The 20821-nt window shown below is 27.2% G+C and overlaps 2 protein-coding genes across 2 annotated transcripts; one reads left to right on the plus strand and one right to left on the minus strand.

Annotated features, from left to right (window-relative positions):
* LOC111027231 (ionotropic receptor 25a) lies at positions 1 to 13161 on the plus strand. The gene is made up of 17 exons (XM_022305511.1): positions 1 to 115; positions 219 to 371; positions 1858 to 2017; positions 2584 to 2726; positions 4411 to 4637; positions 7515 to 7696; positions 7976 to 8093; positions 8176 to 8403; positions 8760 to 8901; positions 8988 to 9043; positions 9105 to 9304; positions 9422 to 9560; positions 9707 to 9957; positions 10449 to 10648; positions 10750 to 11010; positions 12689 to 12908; positions 13028 to 13161. The coding sequence occupies exons 1-17, from the start codon at positions 13 to 15 to the stop codon at positions 13062 to 13064; spliced, it is 2820 nt and encodes a 939-aa protein (XP_022161203.1). The 5' UTR covers positions 1 to 12; the 3' UTR covers positions 13065 to 13161.
* A 5705-nt stretch (positions 13162 to 18866) lies between these two features.
* On the minus strand, positions 18867 to 20447 carry LOC111027234 (beta-1,3-galactosyltransferase brn-like). The gene is made up of 2 exons (XM_022305513.1): positions 19520 to 20447; positions 18867 to 19452 (listed from the first exon to the last, which is right to left on the minus strand). The coding sequence occupies exons 1-2, from the start codon at positions 20287 to 20289 to the stop codon at positions 19134 to 19136; spliced, it is 1089 nt and encodes a 362-aa protein (XP_022161205.1). The 5' UTR covers positions 20290 to 20447; the 3' UTR covers positions 18867 to 19133.
* Between the last annotated feature and the right edge of the window lie 374 nt (positions 20448 to 20821).

The raw sequence follows: 20821 nt of genomic DNA on the forward strand, positions 1-20821 counted from the left end.
AATTGTAGTAAGATGTTAACCATGTACAAACCTATTCGAGGAATAACAGTTCTATTATGGATTAATACTATATTTAACATAGTTTCATCTCAAAATTTACAGACAGTTAATATCCGTGAGTTAATTGTTGATTACTTATATAAAATATAAATATAAAAATAATGTATGTTTTGCTGTTAAAACTATAAAATATTGAACTCATTTTGGGATTTCAATAGTCTTCATAAATGATCGAACTAATGAAGTGGCCGAAGATACTCTGAATGTGGCGTTAAATTATATTCGAAGGAATCCAAGGGTTGGATTGATGATTGATGGTTTATATTCTGTGAAAATTGGCGGAGACGATGCTTCGGCTATATTAGAAACACGTATGATATTGTATTTTAAAAATGTTAAGCTTACATCTATAAATCAAACCATTTTCAAAATATTTATTTTCATTTATTTTTAAAGCAATAATATTTTATGCTATCTATAAAATAACTTAAAATAATATCAATGACGAAATAATAAAATTGACTTTATTTCGTACTAAATTCATATAACTTAAATTAATACCAAAATATTAATGTTGAAAAAAATCTGATTTGATTTGTTTGTTTAGTATATTTTTCCGTTAACTTAATGTTTGTCTTCACATATAAATTTATTCATAAATACATTTATGAACTATAAAATTATTGTAGTCTGTAAAACAACATAATACCTACTATGTAAAAGTATAAAAATTCAATAAATACATTTTTTAAAAGGAAAAGTAATTTACATACTGCTATAGCTATAATAATATTTAATAATATCGTTTAAGTAAAAAACCGATAAAGTTTACTAAACTATATCGTAAATACATAATTGACAAGACAGTAGTAGTCAGAAGAATAAAGAAACTTATTTTAAATAAAAAATATACTTTAGAAACTATTTTATTTTTACTTTAGAGATAGGCACGTAAGAGGAAAACTACCTGTACTTTTTTTATAATATTATCCCATCCTAATTACACTCCTTTCCTAATTATCACATAAAAGCCATTAAATCTTCATAAACACACATTGTACCTATTTATTGTTTTGTACTTTTTTCAATTCAACCACTGGTCGGAATATGATTTTAACTAACTTAATAAATAATACACAAATTATTACCACTGTAGGTTAAAGTAAAAAATGATTAGAAATATACATACAATATTATGTACTTACTGAAGAGGACGACGTCATACCCGTATATTTTGTTCTCCGTCTTACTCGCTTACGACACAGCAATTAATGTTCGTTCACTAATAGTTTCAATAGTGTGCTATTGGTTTTGATATTTTAAATTAATCAATGCCCATGAATACTTACCATTTATGTGAAAATATTCTTCTTCTTTTTCTTTTATCAGCCATTAAACCATCTCATCACACATCCAATCCTCGAGTTTTCCATATCAGAGACACGTGTTATCCAGAGGTTCTACATATTTTTTTGATCATATTTGTGCGCCTCAAATGGGTTTTACCAATTGGCCTTTTCCCTATTGATTCTCTTCTGTAATAGTGACTACACGAGAGTTTTGGCTTCATGTGTGTCTAGCCTACTTTAATCTTCGGCCCCTGATTGTGTGTCCAATATGTTTTATTTCTGGAAGAATCCTCCATCTCGATATTTTTCCTAACTCTCCACTACTCCGTCTTCTATGTGCTAATATGTACTTGATAATTTATGTTATCGTAGAAATTATAAATATAAATTTAAAAAAAAATTGATTTTGACCAAATGAACGTTATATATCAATTACTGGTGGAACTAATAAGCTTTTCTTAATGCATAATTATTTGTTATGCTTGTAATTACCGTTTTAAAAATGTAGTTTGTGTAAACTATAATGCATCAATTCGCAACAATAAACCACCACATCTAGTCATCGACACAACAATTAATGGGGTTGCATCAGAAGCTGTGAAATCATTTACTGCGGCTTTAGCATTACCTACTGTCAGCGCATCATATGGACAAACTGGTGATATAAGGTGATTAGATTACTTTGATAAAAAAAATTGTATAAGTGATGGCAATTATATTATCATATTCGAAAACGCAATTCAGTGAAACTTGATGTACTCAAAAAAAATCAATTTAGTTACTTATCTATAACCTATATATAGTTTATAGGTATAACTGTATTAGAAAATAACTTTTATGTAAGTTTACAAATCAATTTTTTATATCAAAACTTTTAAATTATTTTTCTTAATCGATATAATTTTGATAGTTCGACGTCGATTAATAATATCTTAAACTCGCGGCAAATGCAAAAACGAGCATTTCAAAATAATATTGTGGCACTAAAAAAATGTGAACAATTATTCGTTATTTTTTTTATAAGTAATAAGTACTTGTAGTACTGGAATTCTTAAAAAAATTGATTCCCAAATTTCTAATTTAAAATATTGTTAGTATATTATTTAACTTTCGAAACAATCCTAACCAAACTAAAGTCTCTAATAATTAATGAATATGTAATTTCAAATTTATTTCCTGAAAGTAATTCATTACCCTATTTTTAGATTAGATCTAGATATTTTTTATTTTTTAGACAATGGAGAAATTTAGACGGAGAACAACAAAAATATCTGATACAAATAAGTCCACCTGCAGACCTTATACCAGAAATAGTAAGAAGTATTGTGGTAGCACAGAATATAACAAATGCTGGCATAATGTTTGATGATACATTTGGTATGTAAAGTAAAAACTGTATTAATTATGAATAAAAATGAGATATGATTTATAAGAAGGACGGAAATGATAAAATTATTGTTTTCGTGTGTTAACATAATTAATATAGTTTAAGAAATTATGCCGGGTGATTCATTTAACGTGGGACAAACATTATTCAAAAAAAATTAATGTTTTTGGAAATAATTTTTGTACATGGTTTCGGATCATTACGAAAGCAGAACATTTTTCTAAATATTTCGATAAATAAAACCCGTATTTAGGATTAGTACTGTCTGTTTTCCTTGAAAACAATTTTAAACCGTTATTTTTTAACGACTAAAAACCATGTAAACATTTTTTCCAAAAATATTTATACTTCTCAAAATAATGAGTGTTCAATAATGAAAGAATCAACAGATATAAATACCTATATTATATTGAATAAACAGTATGATCACCAAGCATGCAGGACCCCTATTTTTCTTTTAATTACCTATCTTATCATTTATTCGAACTCTGATTATTGAAATTTGTAAATATACTTTTAGATCATATTTTCAAATTCTTAATAAGTTTTGTACTACTCAAAGAGTGCCCTATGGGCTATGGAAGATTCAAACTTCTGTTTTTCAAATGATAACTCCCATTTTTATTGTAAATTATTTAGTAGATAACTTCTTTGAAAATGTTTATGTACCTAATTTGAAATTTGAACTATTAGTTATTCAGTTATTAAAATATTTAAACTAAGGATAAAAGTCCTTAAAAATGGTTTTACAGAAATATAAAATATATTTAATATTGGATAGGTATATCATTATTATACTCATAAATTATACATATTGATAGATTTATAAAAATTACCATACCTTATCATCTCAATTCTTCCAAACTCATTTTCAAAGACCTGTTATCTATCATTCACAAAGTTAAATAACTCAAAAAATGATCTGCTTAATTATTTACAGTAAAAAAAAGTTAGTAAAGAGGTTGTCATTCGAAAAATACAAGTCAGTATCTCCACAAGAAATCGTTTAATAATACAAAAAAAATCTCATGAATTTTAAAATATGGTATCTAAATAGGTGTGGGTAATTAGGTACTAGACCTACTTAAAAATTCCAAAAATCAGATTTTTGAATAACTTTATTATTAAAGAAGAAAAGGGGTTGGTATGCTTAGTAAATGTTCCTGCATAATATATATTTAATATATAATATGTAGTTTATAAATAACGCTTAGCTTATGTAATACAATATCATTCCAAAATATATAATGTCATTGATTATGTTATAAAAACTATAAACATTTTGAAGTATTGTACAGTTTAATTATGTTTTATGAAACATAAACAAAAAATTAAATTATAGGTATCACAAGATTTCAATTATTGTAAAAATTAACCAGTGGAAAATGTACCTACATCACAATATAATTTTTGTTTTTAAAGACTAACTTATAAGTTAAAATATATTACAGATACTGTTTTGTGCAAATACAAATACTTATTACATTTTACAGAATGGGGTAACATTAATTTTATCAAACAAAAATATAATAGAGATACTCTTATAATAATTTTAAAATATACACGTATATGTAATGATACATAATAATATGTAAACAATAGATAATATTATTAACTGTATTTAATGTAACTAACTAATGTTTTAAATACATTTGATAATGTTATATATTCTAGTAATGGATCACAAGTATAAGTCGTTACTACAAAATATTCCGACTAGACATATTATAGCTGCTATCGATGACACTACCAGCATTAAACTACACTTAACTAGATTCCGTGATGTAGATATTGTCAATTTTTTTGTATTGGGAAAATTATCAATTATTAAATCTGTTTTGGACCACGCGAATTCCAATAAATTATTTGGTCGAAAATATGCATGGCATGTAATCACACAGGTAAAAAAGTATACAAATTGGAAACAAAAATATTCATATGATCCAATGTATATTACTAAACAATAAGATGATGTTTTTTATTATTATTTTATTTATTTATTTATGATATGAAATCTATACCTAAGGTACAATATACTATGTACATATCTGATATCTGTGACTTAATGTTAGGACTAGAATGATACAGTTATCAATTAGTGTATGTGATTAAGTAAGGGTGAATGTATACATATTAATATTAATTATTAATCACGTTAATGAAGTAAAAATAAAAATACGATAGCATTAGAAGTGAGAAATTAATTGTCCATTAATGACACTCACTGTAGACTTTTCTCCTTTTTAAACTAGTAATAACATAGACAGTTTGAAAGGGGGAGGGGGTCAAAAAAATCAAGATACTAAATCAGATGATTTTAATTTATTTTATACAATCATTATATATATAATTATATCGATACGCTGAATCCATCTAAATATCAAATAAAAAAAATTATTGTACATTTCGAATTTGTAAATTCTTGTCAATATTCAAAAACTATTGAAATACAGAGGGTAAGTGATTGTCGTGGTTGCTCGGTTGTATAGTATGTGATAAGTGGGTCACTGTAATGGATGGTGTTAAATTTGAATTCAAACTATTGAGTGCAACTTTTTTTTAAATTTTTGATCTTTAGCTACATAAGTAGAAAATTTTATAAATGTTGACTGCAAAATAATTTGTACATTTTCAATTTGTTAAATTTCGTCTAACTTTAAACACCTACATATAAAACAAAACCACACCTATGTATTTTTAATATATTTCAACTGATATTGTAACAATATACCTATGCCTTCAATTAAATTTTCAACAAATTCAATTATATTGACATTTATAAAAGAAAACTAAAAAATTTAAAATGTCCGTTAACTGCTCAAAACGAGTCAAAACATTTTGAAAATTGCATGGTGTATATAAAATGAGAATTTAAACATTCAGTAAAAATTTCATGTATCTACGGTATTTTTTTTTAGAGTTACACAAAAAACCAAAGTCGATTTTGTCAAAAACTAATTTTACATAAAAATTCAGTTTCTCCTTAAGTTTTTGTTTGTTTTTCCTGCCACTTTTGAAAATGATTGGAAATTTCTTTTTTTACCTCAAAAAGTACCATCTAGATTCACCATCCTACCAGATAATCGTAAGATGCTGTCACAGAAATTCATTTGCAGGCACACAAAAAAATAAAAAATAAATATAAAAAAAACACATCGTCGTTGTAAAATCAATACACTCATCTCTTCTCTCAGAATCCAATATATTAAACTATTATGCACTTAGCAAAAATATTATTAACTTTATAAAAGTTAAAATGTCCTGCAAAATCTACTTAAGATCTACCTTCTTTGAAACTTTTAAACTTGTGTAATTTGTTTGTCTCAAGTGCTCCAAACATTCAGTTTGACATTTTTAAATTTTAAAGACGCCCGGTGCTAATGTGATTTTGTCCTCAAAAACACATTTTACGGGAATAATAATTCTGCCCCGTAGAATCAACCAAATTTGATTATTTTTTTTTAATTGATAGAGGAAAATATTTTACAACCCGCATACAAACTTCGTTTTCCATATTTTTTAATCTCAAACTTTATTATAACTTATAAGTCTTTAAAAAAAAGAAAATTCTTAGCTTTTTTTACAAATTATTTTATACTATTATTTAAATAAAATAAAAATCTGAGTTTAATGTGGGCTGTAAAATGTTGTTTTTTATCAATTAAAAAAGAAATTATCTAAAAATATTACCGGGAAGTCATTTTAGTCGTTACTGCTGAAACGGACAGCAAAATATTTTGTTATTTGATAGTTTAATGAAATTTACCTGTGCACTAAGTGCAGTAATATTTAAAAACAATAAACGATGTAACACTTGTAAAGCTAATAACCTGTGTAGTTAATGCTTAAACAATAAAGAAAAAAATAATAATTAGTATAAAAGTGTGTATCTTAATACTAGTAAGTAGTAAATAATGTATAGCACCTAATATAGGTACTTAAAACTAATACGAGTATAAAGCAAGGGGGAAAATATCACACAATAATTGGTAAACAATTTTGTACTTGAACCAACAATGGTTGTTCATCCTAAGATTTACCAAATTTCGTTTGTAAAAGTCCGAACTACATAAATCATTCGGAGTTTGACCAAACTATTTTGTTTATCCTAGGTTTCACCGATATTCGTACTTTTACCTAATGTATACACTTATAACCATTTACGCTTCTACATACTCATAAGATCATGCGACACCGAAACGGTATGCGAATTACATTGCTAATAATATGCTCCTTAATAAATAGCCGGCATTGGAGCCTTGGAGGCCTTAAGATATTTAATACAACTTTGGTGGAGCTAAGTAGAGTGTTCCAGAGTTTACTTTGCATAACCTGTTTAAATTATCCTTATTGCAGATAAACTAAGTTTAAAATATAATACGATATGCGAATAAATGCAAATATATATGTTTTTACAATTTATGACTGACAAGAGATAGCCATTTACAACTAATTATCATTCCAGTCATTTGGTAAACTAAATAAAAAAAATGAATTCTGTGAACCGTCATATTTACGTAAAATACATACACTTCATAAACCCTAAGTTGGCACTTGGCAAACATATAAAATAAAATATAATAATATCATAGCACGTTAAATATAGTCATTAATAACTAATAAATTAAGATTCACAGTAGTTAATCGTAGTTCCGGAATGGATTATATTCAATACTCTTCATGTGTAAAATTACGAGAGATCACAGTACAATAACTACAACACTGAATAACTATTTCACTAAATTTAAGGTAGGATCAAACATCTATTTTGTGAATAGGATAAAGGATCACTGAAATGTGGCTGTTCTAATGCTACTATTTTGTTCGTAAAACCTGAGCCGGATGCTGGAAGTCGAGAAAAATTATCAAATTTAAGGACTACATATGGTTTGACATCAACTCCAGAACTGAAAGCAGCATTTTACTTCGATTTTTACTATCGATCCTTGTTAGCAATCAGGTATATAACAATATTCGCAATCATAATACATTAATGCGTCATATTACAGAATTTAAATCATTTCAGCTGTTATAATATTAAGCACAATATTTTACCTCAATAATTATTATTTATTTATATAAGTTTATAATACGGAAATGAGTAATTTTAAGTTTAAGCTACAACTATTGCTATTGAAGCGTCATTTAAATTTGATAGAATTACATAAAAATTTGTTAAACATTAGGTTAACATTTAAAAATGTATTATTTTTAATTTAGTAAATATTGTATTTTATAGGTCAATGATGAATAGTGGGGAATGGCCAACTAATGTAACTTACACTACATGCGATGAATACAATGAAGAGAATCCACTTCCACGAAGAAATGTCGATTTAAGAAGATATTTAAAAGATGTGAGTGATTACAAATCAAAAACTCAATGATAATTAATTGTTTGTACCTACTAATCGAATATAATGTGTTCACGAACTTAAGATGACAGAACCGCCCTCCTATGCACCATTTTTAATAGATACAAATGGACACAGTTATGAAGAGTTTACAATGAGACTAGAAAAAGTCACAGTATTAAACAGTCAATCAGTAAGCGCTGAAAACGTGGGTTCGTGGAAGGCGAGTCTCAATTCACCGATCATTGTAAAAGATGCCGCAAATATGACACATTTTTCCGCCGTCACTGTATACAGAGTAGTCACCGTGTTGGTAATTAATATTTATAGAAATACATAACTTTTTGTTCTATTATATAGCCATGTATGGTAAAGTCAGATAGTATAATGTATACATACTACACTCTGTTCGGGGAGAGAACACGAGAACCTAATCTTACAAAAATAGGTTCTTCTGCGCATCCATGGCAAAGTGTCGTGTGGGAAATGAAGATGTGCTAAGTCTGCGTACTTTCTCACTGGACAGAGTATATTATACCTACTAATTATGATTTTAGTTATAATAATTATTATTATTATAAATATTCATTAATAAACTTAAACATTATTTTTCAAAACAGTATAATTATGCATTTATTTAATACTATAAAAATATATAATTCGTTTCAGCAAAATCCGTTTATGATACAAGTTGATGACGAAGATGGTAAAGGTGTAAAATTTAAAGGTTACTGTATTGATTTAATCGAAGAAATTAGAAAACTAATTGGTTTCGAGTACGAAATTTATATAGCCCCAGACAACAATTTTGGTAATTTAAAAATATAATAATATTATAATAATAAAACCAATGAGAATTGAATTTCATTATTGATATGAAATATTTTATATGTTCAGGTAATATGGACGAAAATGGACAGTGGAACGGAATGGTCAAAGAACTTGTCGAAAAGGTAAACATAATTTAAAATAATAACGTCCATTCAATTTTATTGTAAAGCAATTTTTTTATAGAGAGCTGATATTGCACTGGGCTCCCTGTCAGTTATGGCCGAGAGAGAAAATGTTGTTGATTTTACGGTCCCTTATTATGATTTAGTCGGAATAACAATTTTAATGAAAAAACCACAAACGCCAACTTCGTTGTTTAAATTTCTTACAGTTCTAGAAAACGATGTATGGATGTGTATACTTGGAGCTTACTTTTTCACCAGGTGAATGACACGTATAAAAAATTTACCTTTATGAGTATGTTTAATGTAAACATAGATATTTTATAATATACATGCAATTTCAATGTAAACTCATGGTATGAATATTTTCTATATTAGTTTTTTGATGTGGGTATTTGATCGCTGGAGCCCATATAGTTACCAAAATAACAGAAATAAATATAAAGATGACGAAGAAAAAAGAGAATTCAACCTTAAAGAATGTTTATGGTTCTGTATGACTTCTTTGACTCCACAGGTAATATTTTCAATAATAATAAGCAAGATAAGACAAATAAAATAAATGTAAAAAAAAATCACTTCTAAAAATATGTAATATAACTATTTAATACTTGTAATTTAATTACAAAAACCAAACAATTGTTTTGCCTTACTATTTTTTAGGGTGGAGGTGAAGCGCCTAAAAATCTTTCCGGTAGACTGGTTGCTGCTACATGGTGGCTTTTCGGATTTATAATTATAGCTTCTTATACGGCTAATTTGGCAGCTTTTTTAACAGTTTCTCGATTGGACACTCCTGTAGAATCATTGGACGATTTGTCTAAACAATATAAAATACAATACGCTCCATTGAATGGATCATCAGCAATGACTTATTTTCAAAGAATGGCTGACATCGAAACACGGTTTTATGAGTTGAGCACCAAAAGTTTTTAAAAATATTAATACATCCACATGTTTACTTAATGAAAATACCCAAATATAACTTTACTTAGTTATAAACATAATATGTTTAAGATGTTACCCAATGTTCCAATATAAGGTACTTGTCGCTCGAGTCGTCGGGCCTACCGCCGTTGCATGAGAGCCCGTCGGTGCCGACATTATATTATACTAGAATAGATGTTATTATCTTAAACAAATCAGAAACTAAATACAGAAACTTAATAACTAAGTATAAGTGCACTCTAGTGACATCCTTGAAATAATTAAATGACATGAATGTATTTAAAAAATAGTTTAATTATTTTTTTAAATAATAATATGCACTTGAATATTGTGTAAATATCTTACATATTTTATAAAACTATGATAGTATATACCTACCTATTTATAACTTATTAAAATGTTACGCAAACAATCCTTTATGTCAAAACAGTAAACACTTATATTTTCATAATTTTAGAATATGGAAAGATATGAGTTTAAATGACAGTCTGAGTGAAGTAGAGCGAGCGAAATTAGCTGTTTGGGATTATCCAGTAAGTGACAAATACACAAAAATGTGGCAAGCAATGAAAGAGGCTAAGCTACCAAACACTTTAGAAGAGGCGATTGAAAGAGTTCAAAGTTCTAAATCATCTAGTGAAGGATTCGCTTACTTAGGTATTACATGTTTTAAGATGTATCTGCTACTTATAAAATATTACTGTCAAATAATATTATATTGAATGCGTTAGTGAAACGAGAATATTTTTCTATTTTAGGAGATGCCACAGATATTAGGTATCAAGTAATGATCGATTGCCATTTACAAATGGTCGGAGATGAGTTCTCTAGAAAACCATATGCTATTGCTGTTCAACAAGGATCTCCGTTGAAAGATCAATTCAACAACGCAATTTTATTATTACTCAATAAACGAAAATTAGAAAAATTGAAAGAGACGTGGTGGAATCTGAACCCAGAAAGAATACAATGTGAAAAACAAGATAATCAATCTGATGGCATCAGTATCCATAACATAGGTCATACATTTTTTTTTACTTACCTAACACATTCGCTAAATCGCAAAAAAAAATGACAGCACGTATGACGGGTTATAAAGTTTATGTGAATCGGCACCCTTTTCTAAAAAACTGCTTTCGTAAAAAGTAAAACATATTATTAAAATCCATTTTTTTTTTTTTTATCTCGTGGAACAGGCGCGGATCCAAGGGGGGGCCAAGGGGCCATGCCCCCCCCCTCCCGTAACTCACGCTTAAATGGACTTGCATTACTTGCATTTTTATCAGACTTATAGGCTGAAATTTTATTTAAGATGGCCCCCCCTTAAATATATTCTAGATCCGCGCCTGTCGTGGAACGTCTAAACGCTATTTAACTCACAGTATGATACTGATTTAATAAATGAAACGTATTTTCATCAAATAAATACACCCGCCAATAATAATACTAATTTCCTATTTATACGTATTGAAAATAAACAAATAAGTTCAATAAAGAAAATCCCAGGAAAAACAGGTAAGTGTATTTGTAAATGGATTGAACGAGTAGTCTTTTCAGTGCAAATGTATGTGTGAAAATAGAAATTTTCTGCAGTGTGTTTAGAGCACATTGATAGCTACCGCTACAATATCTAGGTGTCGGATATAGCAGCCAATAAGTGAACCGTTAAATGTTGACATCAAAATTATCAAAATCGACATGTTTATGTCGATTATAGCCAACAGGCACAGCGAATGTGTTAATATTTAACATTTTTGACTTTCAATGTTTGTTCATACTAATGAACTTAACTAATCAAAACAAAACAGACTACAGCTTTATGCATTATTTAGGTGTATCATATATATTCTTACGACGGCTGTAATGTTTAATGAACTCCGTCGATCTAATAGAAAATAAAAACTTTTTTTTTTTCAAACTGTATCTCTTATGTTTATATACATATACGATATACTTACTATTTGCATGTTATACATGAATATTCTGATTTTTAACTTGTATAATATGTATACTATGTAGGTAGGCAATATACGCAGATGGTATAGTATTATTATGTTCCTATAGTACCTACCTATTATAATCTGAAAGCAAAATGAATTATATAGCAGGATGAACTCGAAATAAGAGTCATTTATTTTCAGACAACTACTGATTGTACATAACTTTATAAATGGTTTTTAGAGGAGGTTGACTCCTTAAACATTTTGCTTAAAGGGTCCCATAAAACAAAACTTATTAAACCTATTATATTATTCAATCTATTCATGCTTGAAAAACCCTTATCAGTTATCTTAGTCTAAGTTTCATTCAAAAACATACTAATATAAATTTAAAATAATAGTAAAATATATCTCTATACCTTTTGAATTTCGTGTATACTCCCCACAATGATTATTATAAATTATAATACCTTCATAGGTAAGTAGATATGATTTTTAGGGTTCCCACTCGTACTTCCTAAAACGGATAAAACTTAATTCTGTATTTATTAACATAACAAATTATTATATACAATAATATATCAATAGGCAATCGTCCAATAGGTACCAACGTATACCGACAAAAAACTCTTCAGATCAAAATGTAACAATACGAAATTAGGTGATACCTAATTCGTATAATATTTATCAATTTATCAATTTATCAATTTATGTCTATTGTATTATAAGTAATATTTTTGTTTATTATGACCTATAGGTGGAGTTTTTATTGTTATATTTGTTGGAATTGGATTAGCTTGTTTCACACTAGCATTTGAATATTGGTGGTATAAATATAAAAAAAGCTCGAAAGTTGCAAACACGATGAATCCAAAACAAATGACAATGAATAGAGGTGGTGAATTTACATATCCAGTGGTACCGACGTTCAATGCAAATTCTGGAATGAGATCAAGAAGTATTATTCATGGCTTTAGGTAAATAACATAATATATTATGCACAATAATTATTTTCCAAAATAAATATATTTTGAAATATCGCACATTGTGTAAATAAGAATTTAATTTTAATTAAGAAAAAATATTTTATTTCTAGACAATCTGTTGGTCAGTCTTCACCTAAACAAAAATAATGGAATCATGCATATGTTACTTACTAACCTACGGTCTACAGACATTCAATATAATGTTGTAATATAATAACAAAGAACAATAAATTAATAATAGAAAGACGATTTCTAAATTCCTTCATCCACAAGCCGCACGACTATTGTTCAGTCAAGCATAGGTTTGGTATTATCCACTTAGTGGATAGAAAAGTAGAGGCTAATTTATTTCTGATATAATCCTTCGGAGGCTGATGCGTGAACATATTGATCCTCTTCCTTTGCTCTCCTAAACAAATTTTAAGGCCTATACCTCTTTACTCAATCCCAAATTCTTTTTAATGCACCTATTCATACCTCACATTAAGTTGCGACAATCAATTAGACCGAATGATGCGTCTGATCAATGAACATTGAGCATCCTCATTTCCAGTCAATTGTATTTTATTTTATTTGTATTTGTTATTTGTTACTGATCTTATATTAGGTACTTAACTAATTCGTTCATTGGTGTAATTTATTACTATTTTAACTGCTGTATGTTTTGTTTATTATTTTATGTGCGTATCCGTTATCAATATTTTATTGTACTATATTGGGCCTTATACCGATAAAATGAATCTCTAATAAAATAAAGAAAATAACAATAATATGTTACGCTCGCTTTTTCGAAATTATTATCAATCTTCGATCTTTAACTCTGCAGATACCCCAAACCATAACTTTGCTGTTTGAATATTTTATAATATTATTCATTGGCGCCAAAGAGAAACAACTAATTATAGGTACATATTCAAATTTCAAATCATAAGATTTTTATAAAGTAGGTTGTAGCTGTATAGAATATAGATATGAGCATTATACTAAGATACTTAGTCATTAGTCTATGGATATGATTTTATAGCACTCGAAAACGTATATGTGAGCCCCGTATGTTTATGCAGTAGGTTGTAGGTAGCATAGGCGTGGGCGAGAAGGATGCCGAGTAGTTTATAACATTGCCTTCAGAGTTATCATAATCATAGATTTTAGATGTAAATGTTTTTATTAGAATCATAAACCAAGATCGTTCTTAATATCCTAGTTCATGAATAGAATTTAAATGCGTTGATTATTATTTTTTTCTTATAAAAATATTTGACGAAATCAAATATTAATTAGATTTTCATAATCACCACATATAGACAGTACCTATAAACAATAAAATAGTTTGGTAACTCGTGATAATATAATTGAAGTCAAAATAAACCATTTTTGTGAGAATTAAGGGTTTTGTCACAGAACATTTCGGTCTCTGCACTATTGCTTATTTTCATACTATACTATGAAAAATAAAAGAATTTTGACTTATTAGAATATTAGATTATTATTTTTTGTCATTATTATATAACTATTATAAAAAGATTATATAGCATTTATATACTGTTTTGTTTATTGGGGTGGAATTTATATTCCTATTTACATTATTTTATTTTATTTTAATTTCATCATAAAAGATGATTACACCATGAGACAAACAATACAGGTAAATGAAATAAACCGAATACATTTTCAATTTAGTACCTACATAAAGAAAAAAAAATTAATTAATAATGTGATTACATGAATAAAAAGAACCAGAAAAAATACAATAGAATAAGTTATACCTAATATTATAAACATAAGACATTATGAATTAAAAGTATTAATACATGTATTATGACACGAGTTATTTATATTAAGAGTTTTTGGAGAGTTATTTTTTTTGTATTGAGTTAGGTAGGTAGTTATACTTAAAAATTCCGGCAAACCTGCTCAAAAAGTCTGTGCACGCTTATGGTACCTTGGTAGTAATAGAAAATACGATGATGAATATTGACTAACCTAACCTAACCTAACCTAACTGACAAATGTTCACTGTTTAACTATCTGCAAATATTTAAAATTGAAATACATAATTTATTAGAGTAAATTATTTTTTAAATTTTTGTATTAATTTATTTAAGTACATTTTAAGTTTTATATTTTATGCTATAGGATAAATTTAAAAATAGATTAAAATATTATGCTGTTAACATATGCATTAATCGTTAATGATGAGAAACCGTTTGACCCAAATTTGAACCCCTAAAGCTAAGTTATAGTTAAAAAAAACCTTACTTTTACACAATATAGAATACAATATTATTTAGTATGTCAAAACACTCCCAAGGTTTTTATTTTTTAGTAAAAAATATTTGTCATTGTGACAAAAAAAATTAATGATTAAAATATTAAATGATTTCAAAAAATAAAAACTTTACGACACACAAGTAGGTAGGTATAACCTATACACCAAATATTTTCTTCTGTATAAAATGTTTTTTTTTCGCGTGAACGTATTTAATAATTTTTAGTAAGACATTATAAACTACATTTATTATCGACTGTAAGCTACCTTTGTATTTGAATTAATATTGAGAGAAATATAGTTTTATGATATTTTTACTTAAATACGGTTCTTATTTTGTATTTGTACCTACCTATCGGCTATCTATATTAAAAAATATATATTTTAGATCCGATGGAAATAAGGATAATTGGTTTTACATCTTGACAATAATGTGTTTTTACGTACGTATAACGCCTTACGTAAATCCTTTTTGGATAGGATATTAGGATTACTTTGAAAGTTTCGTACGATCGCCATTGGAATTAGAAATAAGACACAGATGGTTTACTTTTAGAATTTATTTTATTAAGTAGGTACCTACCTACTATTTCTTTTAAACTTTTTATCGAGCAATTTTATAATACACATAAGTTTTCCTAACTATTTATTTTCCAATACAGGTTTTTCTATATAGTCCTTAGATATACATTTTAGAGTGTATACATCAATGAAAATTGTACCAACGGTTATCAGTAGGTAGGTACTTACCTAATGGCTAATATAGAATGCATATAGGATATTGAAAATAAGGACCTGTGGCCTGTTTAAATGCCAGTTATCAAATTATTAATTTTTATACTTTTATATTATAAGGTATTTGAATCACTAATTATTCTCTATTACCTACCATAAGTGGCCATATAGTTAAAAAATATTATCCTTCCTAACGTATGGCTATTTAAATCTAACATGTTCATTTCTCGAAGTATATAGTAATGTGTCTTACTTAAGTTACAGCCATAAAATTCACCTAGCCTAAGTGAAATTCAACTACACAAACTTTAAAAACGTCTTTTGTACTTTATATTAAATAATAAGCAGATTTTTGTTCAAAATCGTTACGAATTATAATTAATTGAAAATTGTAAGCATTGATGGGTAGTTCTTCCTCGTAAATAAATAAAATAATAATAATAAAATGATAAAATAAATATTGGATGAAAATGTCTACTAAATTGTATTATGAAAATAATTTTCAAATTTTCGAGATTTTGACGATTTTCGTAATTTTAACGCAACTATCATTATAAAATTAATACATTCATCGCTTCGCTCAGAATCTAAAACTAGGTAATTAGTTTATATGTTGATATATAATTATCGACTATAGTACCATTTAAAATTATAAAGTATACCTACCTAATGTCTCTACTCTCTATGATATTTATTAAATTCGGATATAATATTATGCATAAATATACACGCGTACCTATGTGACATCAGAAATGCAAAGTTGTTTCATTTCCAGACAATAAAAAATTTAAGTATTTATAGTGTCATGATCATAAAAGTTAAGGCATTATTGTAGCTGCTACATACCTACTTGTATATGAAGGCAATATATATATAATAATTTATAAGTTACATATTCTCAAATGTAGAGCTAACTGAGCTAAGGCGTGGAAAAATGAAAATGTTTTTTGCAATTTATTCTGTTCGGCGCCACAGCTGATATCATACATCGCTGTTTAGTGGGAACGAGTCCACATTGGAAGTATAAAACAATAAGACAAAAGCAAACAGAATTTTAAATTCAGAATAACTGTATATAATATCATAAGCCACACACGCCACAATTGACGTACGGTTACAGACAGGCCAACAATCTATCTTTATCGATGAATAATATTTTTTAATAACAACAATGTTTATTTTTGTAAATAGTTTTTCTTTTGGTGCGTAGAATATATCTCACGCAGTATAATTATCAAATTACCAAAAAAAATAAATAATAAAAGGATATAATTATGATAATATAAGTTTGTAAATATTTGCAGCCCTTTGATAAGCTAAAGCTTGATAGAGGGTTTTTTTTTTAAAGAGTTCACAAAAACACTAAGTAGGTATACAAATAATTATTATGGACAGTCATAAAGCTTATATTATTTCAATTTCATTTAAATTAACGTGTCTTAAACGAGGCTTAAAATGACTTAAATTATGAAAATCAAATATATTCTTTTAAAAATTCTGCATAAATGTAGATATATCAACTGGAACAGATTTTTTTGAGCCAAAATGTTTGTAGAATTCAAGAACTTTTACATTAATACGTTTTTTGTATCTAGTGCAATATTCATGCGTGTATTTTATGTAAAGCAATTAATATATTTTTTAAACACAACGCTTTGATGTTGTATACATTATTTAGTTCATGGTACACATATTCATTATTTGTATATTTTAGTTTATTTAACAAGATTTTAATTCGACTATTATTACAGTTAATTTTAAAAATCATTTTATATGAGTCATATGCCAGATCCCATACAGTTATCTATCCCATAATTCAATATTGATTGTACAAGAGATGTGTACAAATCCTTTTATTCGTACGTACATTAAATATATTTCTTAGATGATGATCTCATTTAAGTTTATTATCTATTGTGTTATACTTAGGTATTTAATTTTTTTTCACAGATTGCAAAGCAATAGAATTTTTATTGGATATATTATGAATACTTGATGAACTGACTCCAAGGTTTTTGGTTAAATCTTCCTAATCTTCCCAAAAATATCCTGAAATATTTTTCCAGTATACGCTCCTAGTCTGAATAGCATTGATGTTTCTAAATTTGAATTTTCAAGCGCAAACCGACAAACTTATGATAGTAACTAGTAAGCATAGGTATTACTCACTGGCTGCTACTACATGCCTGGTAGAAATCTAAGGCTACAGACTTAAATTATATAATTCAATAAATTAGCATTTTATGGGCATAGATTTAATGTGGCTTAGTTTATGACAATATAACAAACATTTTAATTTTTAATAGTTTTTCATTAAAAATTCTACAGCATTGTTGATCGCTGAATGTTATATCTATTGTACAAATTATGTTCACATTTAATAATAAATAAATGTTTTTAACAATTGTCAATTATGATTGAACAATTAAAATTATTTAATTTCAATGAATTAGATAAATAAACGTAATTGGCTGATCAAGTGTCATTTTTAAAATATCACATTGTTATCGATCTTGTACATCATCTAACTATTCATATTTTGAGCCCTCTTTTATTTTGTATGTTCATATTCTATATATATTTATATATTATACTAAATTCTTATATGGACCTTATTTATCTTAGTCTGTTCAAAATATTAACTACATGTAATGTTACAAACCTCATATCTTTGTTATATTACAACTAAAAATTATTATTTTACAGTTAATATTAATAATACCATAGAACAGTACCTAGTACTATATATTTAATACTACTTGTTATTTACATAATTGGCGAACTGTCATAGTTATTACTAGAAGCTAATAAAAAAAAAATGACGAATAATAGCACTATATCTTTAAACCACCCACAATTTTAAATTATAATATAAGTTTAAGTTTTATATAATCTGTGATACACTGATACTACACCCATCAGAAATTATAAAATTAAGCAAATAATGAAATAAGTGACTTCATATGTCATAGACTCTTCTAGTTTTATTATTCGTGTACTACAAGTAATACAAGTAATCATAAGTCAAAAATATTTTACAAATTTATTTAGAGCTGTATAAAATTATATAATAATTATGTTCAACAATAAGTTTTTTTCAACAATAAAATCTAAATTTAAAAAATATACATATATTTTATTTTATTATCTAAAGTAACATAAAAAAAATAATTTATTCATTTTCAGTTTTTGATCAATAATATAAATTAGTCTTATGCGTTTCCATTACTCTTTTGTTCTATCCAAACATTAAGTAGCTCTTCACTATCATGATATCCATGACTAGCTATAACATATTTATAACTACTAATAGAATAATGTTTCTTATAAAAATATATATGTTCACAGTGGAGAGGTTTTATATTTAATTTCTTTGATAGCAGTCCTAAATAAATGTCATCAAATCGAAACCGCTTTGTGTAAGAACTTCCATAATAAAATTTGACCAAAGCTGCTCTAGATAACATATAAGCACCAGCTGTGACGTATGGAGGCCACATATGATATGGATATTCCGAAAGTGGGACATACCTGTAACAAATAAAAACATTAAGATTGTTTCACTTAGGTACCAATATAAAAAATAAAATGATCATACCATTTACTTATTTGATGTCTCAGTGGTGAAGAATTAAAAACGTATCCAGTAAATAATTCTACATCTAATGGCAAAATATGCTTAGATTGCTTTCCTTTAACTTCTTTACTTAAATATTCTGGATATTCAGTTGGGTTTCGCAAATAACGTAACAAGTTTTTCATAGAAACATACATGTCGTCATCTGAGAAAAAATAGAATCTTGAATCATTACAATGTGTTGAAGCCCATTTAATTGCATTCATAGTTTTGATGGTATTATTGTAGTATTCGTCAACAAAATCATACTGTACAATGTCTCCATACTGTTCATGTTCTTTTTTAATGCGTTTTTCTAAATCTGTATCAAACGACTTTCCTAGTATAAAAACTGTTCTAGTTGGTACATCAGAAAATCGATTTTCAAATCCCCAAGTTTTTCGAATAGTCCTTCGTCTATCAAAATGATTTAATGCTGATTTAACTAATACTAGTAAATGAATGTTTCTATTACATTTAGTGTCATTTGATAACAGTAGATCATATTCTAATGGATTTATATTAATACAAGGTAGTTGATCAGATTCACCAGACTGTGCATTGATTATGCACTTTGAAATATTAGTTTCCAGTGGATACACAAATTGAGAATTATAGTCCAACTCGAAAAAATGAGTAAAAACACCAAAATAATACAGTAACACTAATGTAATTATAAAAATATACTTAAAATATTTTTTCATTTCAAACAAATTGTAGATGGAATTGGCCATAATATTTTGTATTGACATAATGAAAGTTAACACTAGTAAGACTCATATTAATAATAAAGCCATAATGAAAAATTTTAGATAACGGGGCACGAAATATGTATTACGAAAATTCCATGGTAATTAGTAATTGATGAAAATTGGCTCGGATCATAATTTATACTTATTATTACTTTTATAAGTATGATACAAGAAAATGTACAATTATCACTTATCACAAACCAGATTATTATGCTGATAAAATGTGATTATTATTATCCGCCTTTTTGAGTTGATAAAAGTGCATGATAGCATGCAAAATCCCACCAAAATTTGAATTTTTTTTTAATATTTGAAATGTACATTTCTATTTTTACTGATATTGTTTGAACACAGAACAGTAAAGTTGTCACGCCGCGCTGCCGGCTTCGAAGCTCTAGAGAAGGGGTCTCCAAATTACGGCCCGCGAACAAGTTTTAACCGGCCCGCAGCACCCATAGGACAGTAAATAAAATATAGATATCTAAAGATATGTGTAATTTAAAAAGTCGTTATTGCTGGCAAGTATCATAAT

This window comes from Myzus persicae, unplaced genomic scaffold (assembly GCF_001856785.1).
Source record: "Myzus persicae strain clone G006 unplaced genomic scaffold, MPER_G0061.0, whole genome shotgun sequence".
NCBI classification, from domain to species: domain Eukaryota; kingdom Metazoa; phylum Arthropoda; class Insecta; order Hemiptera; family Aphididae; genus Myzus; species Myzus persicae.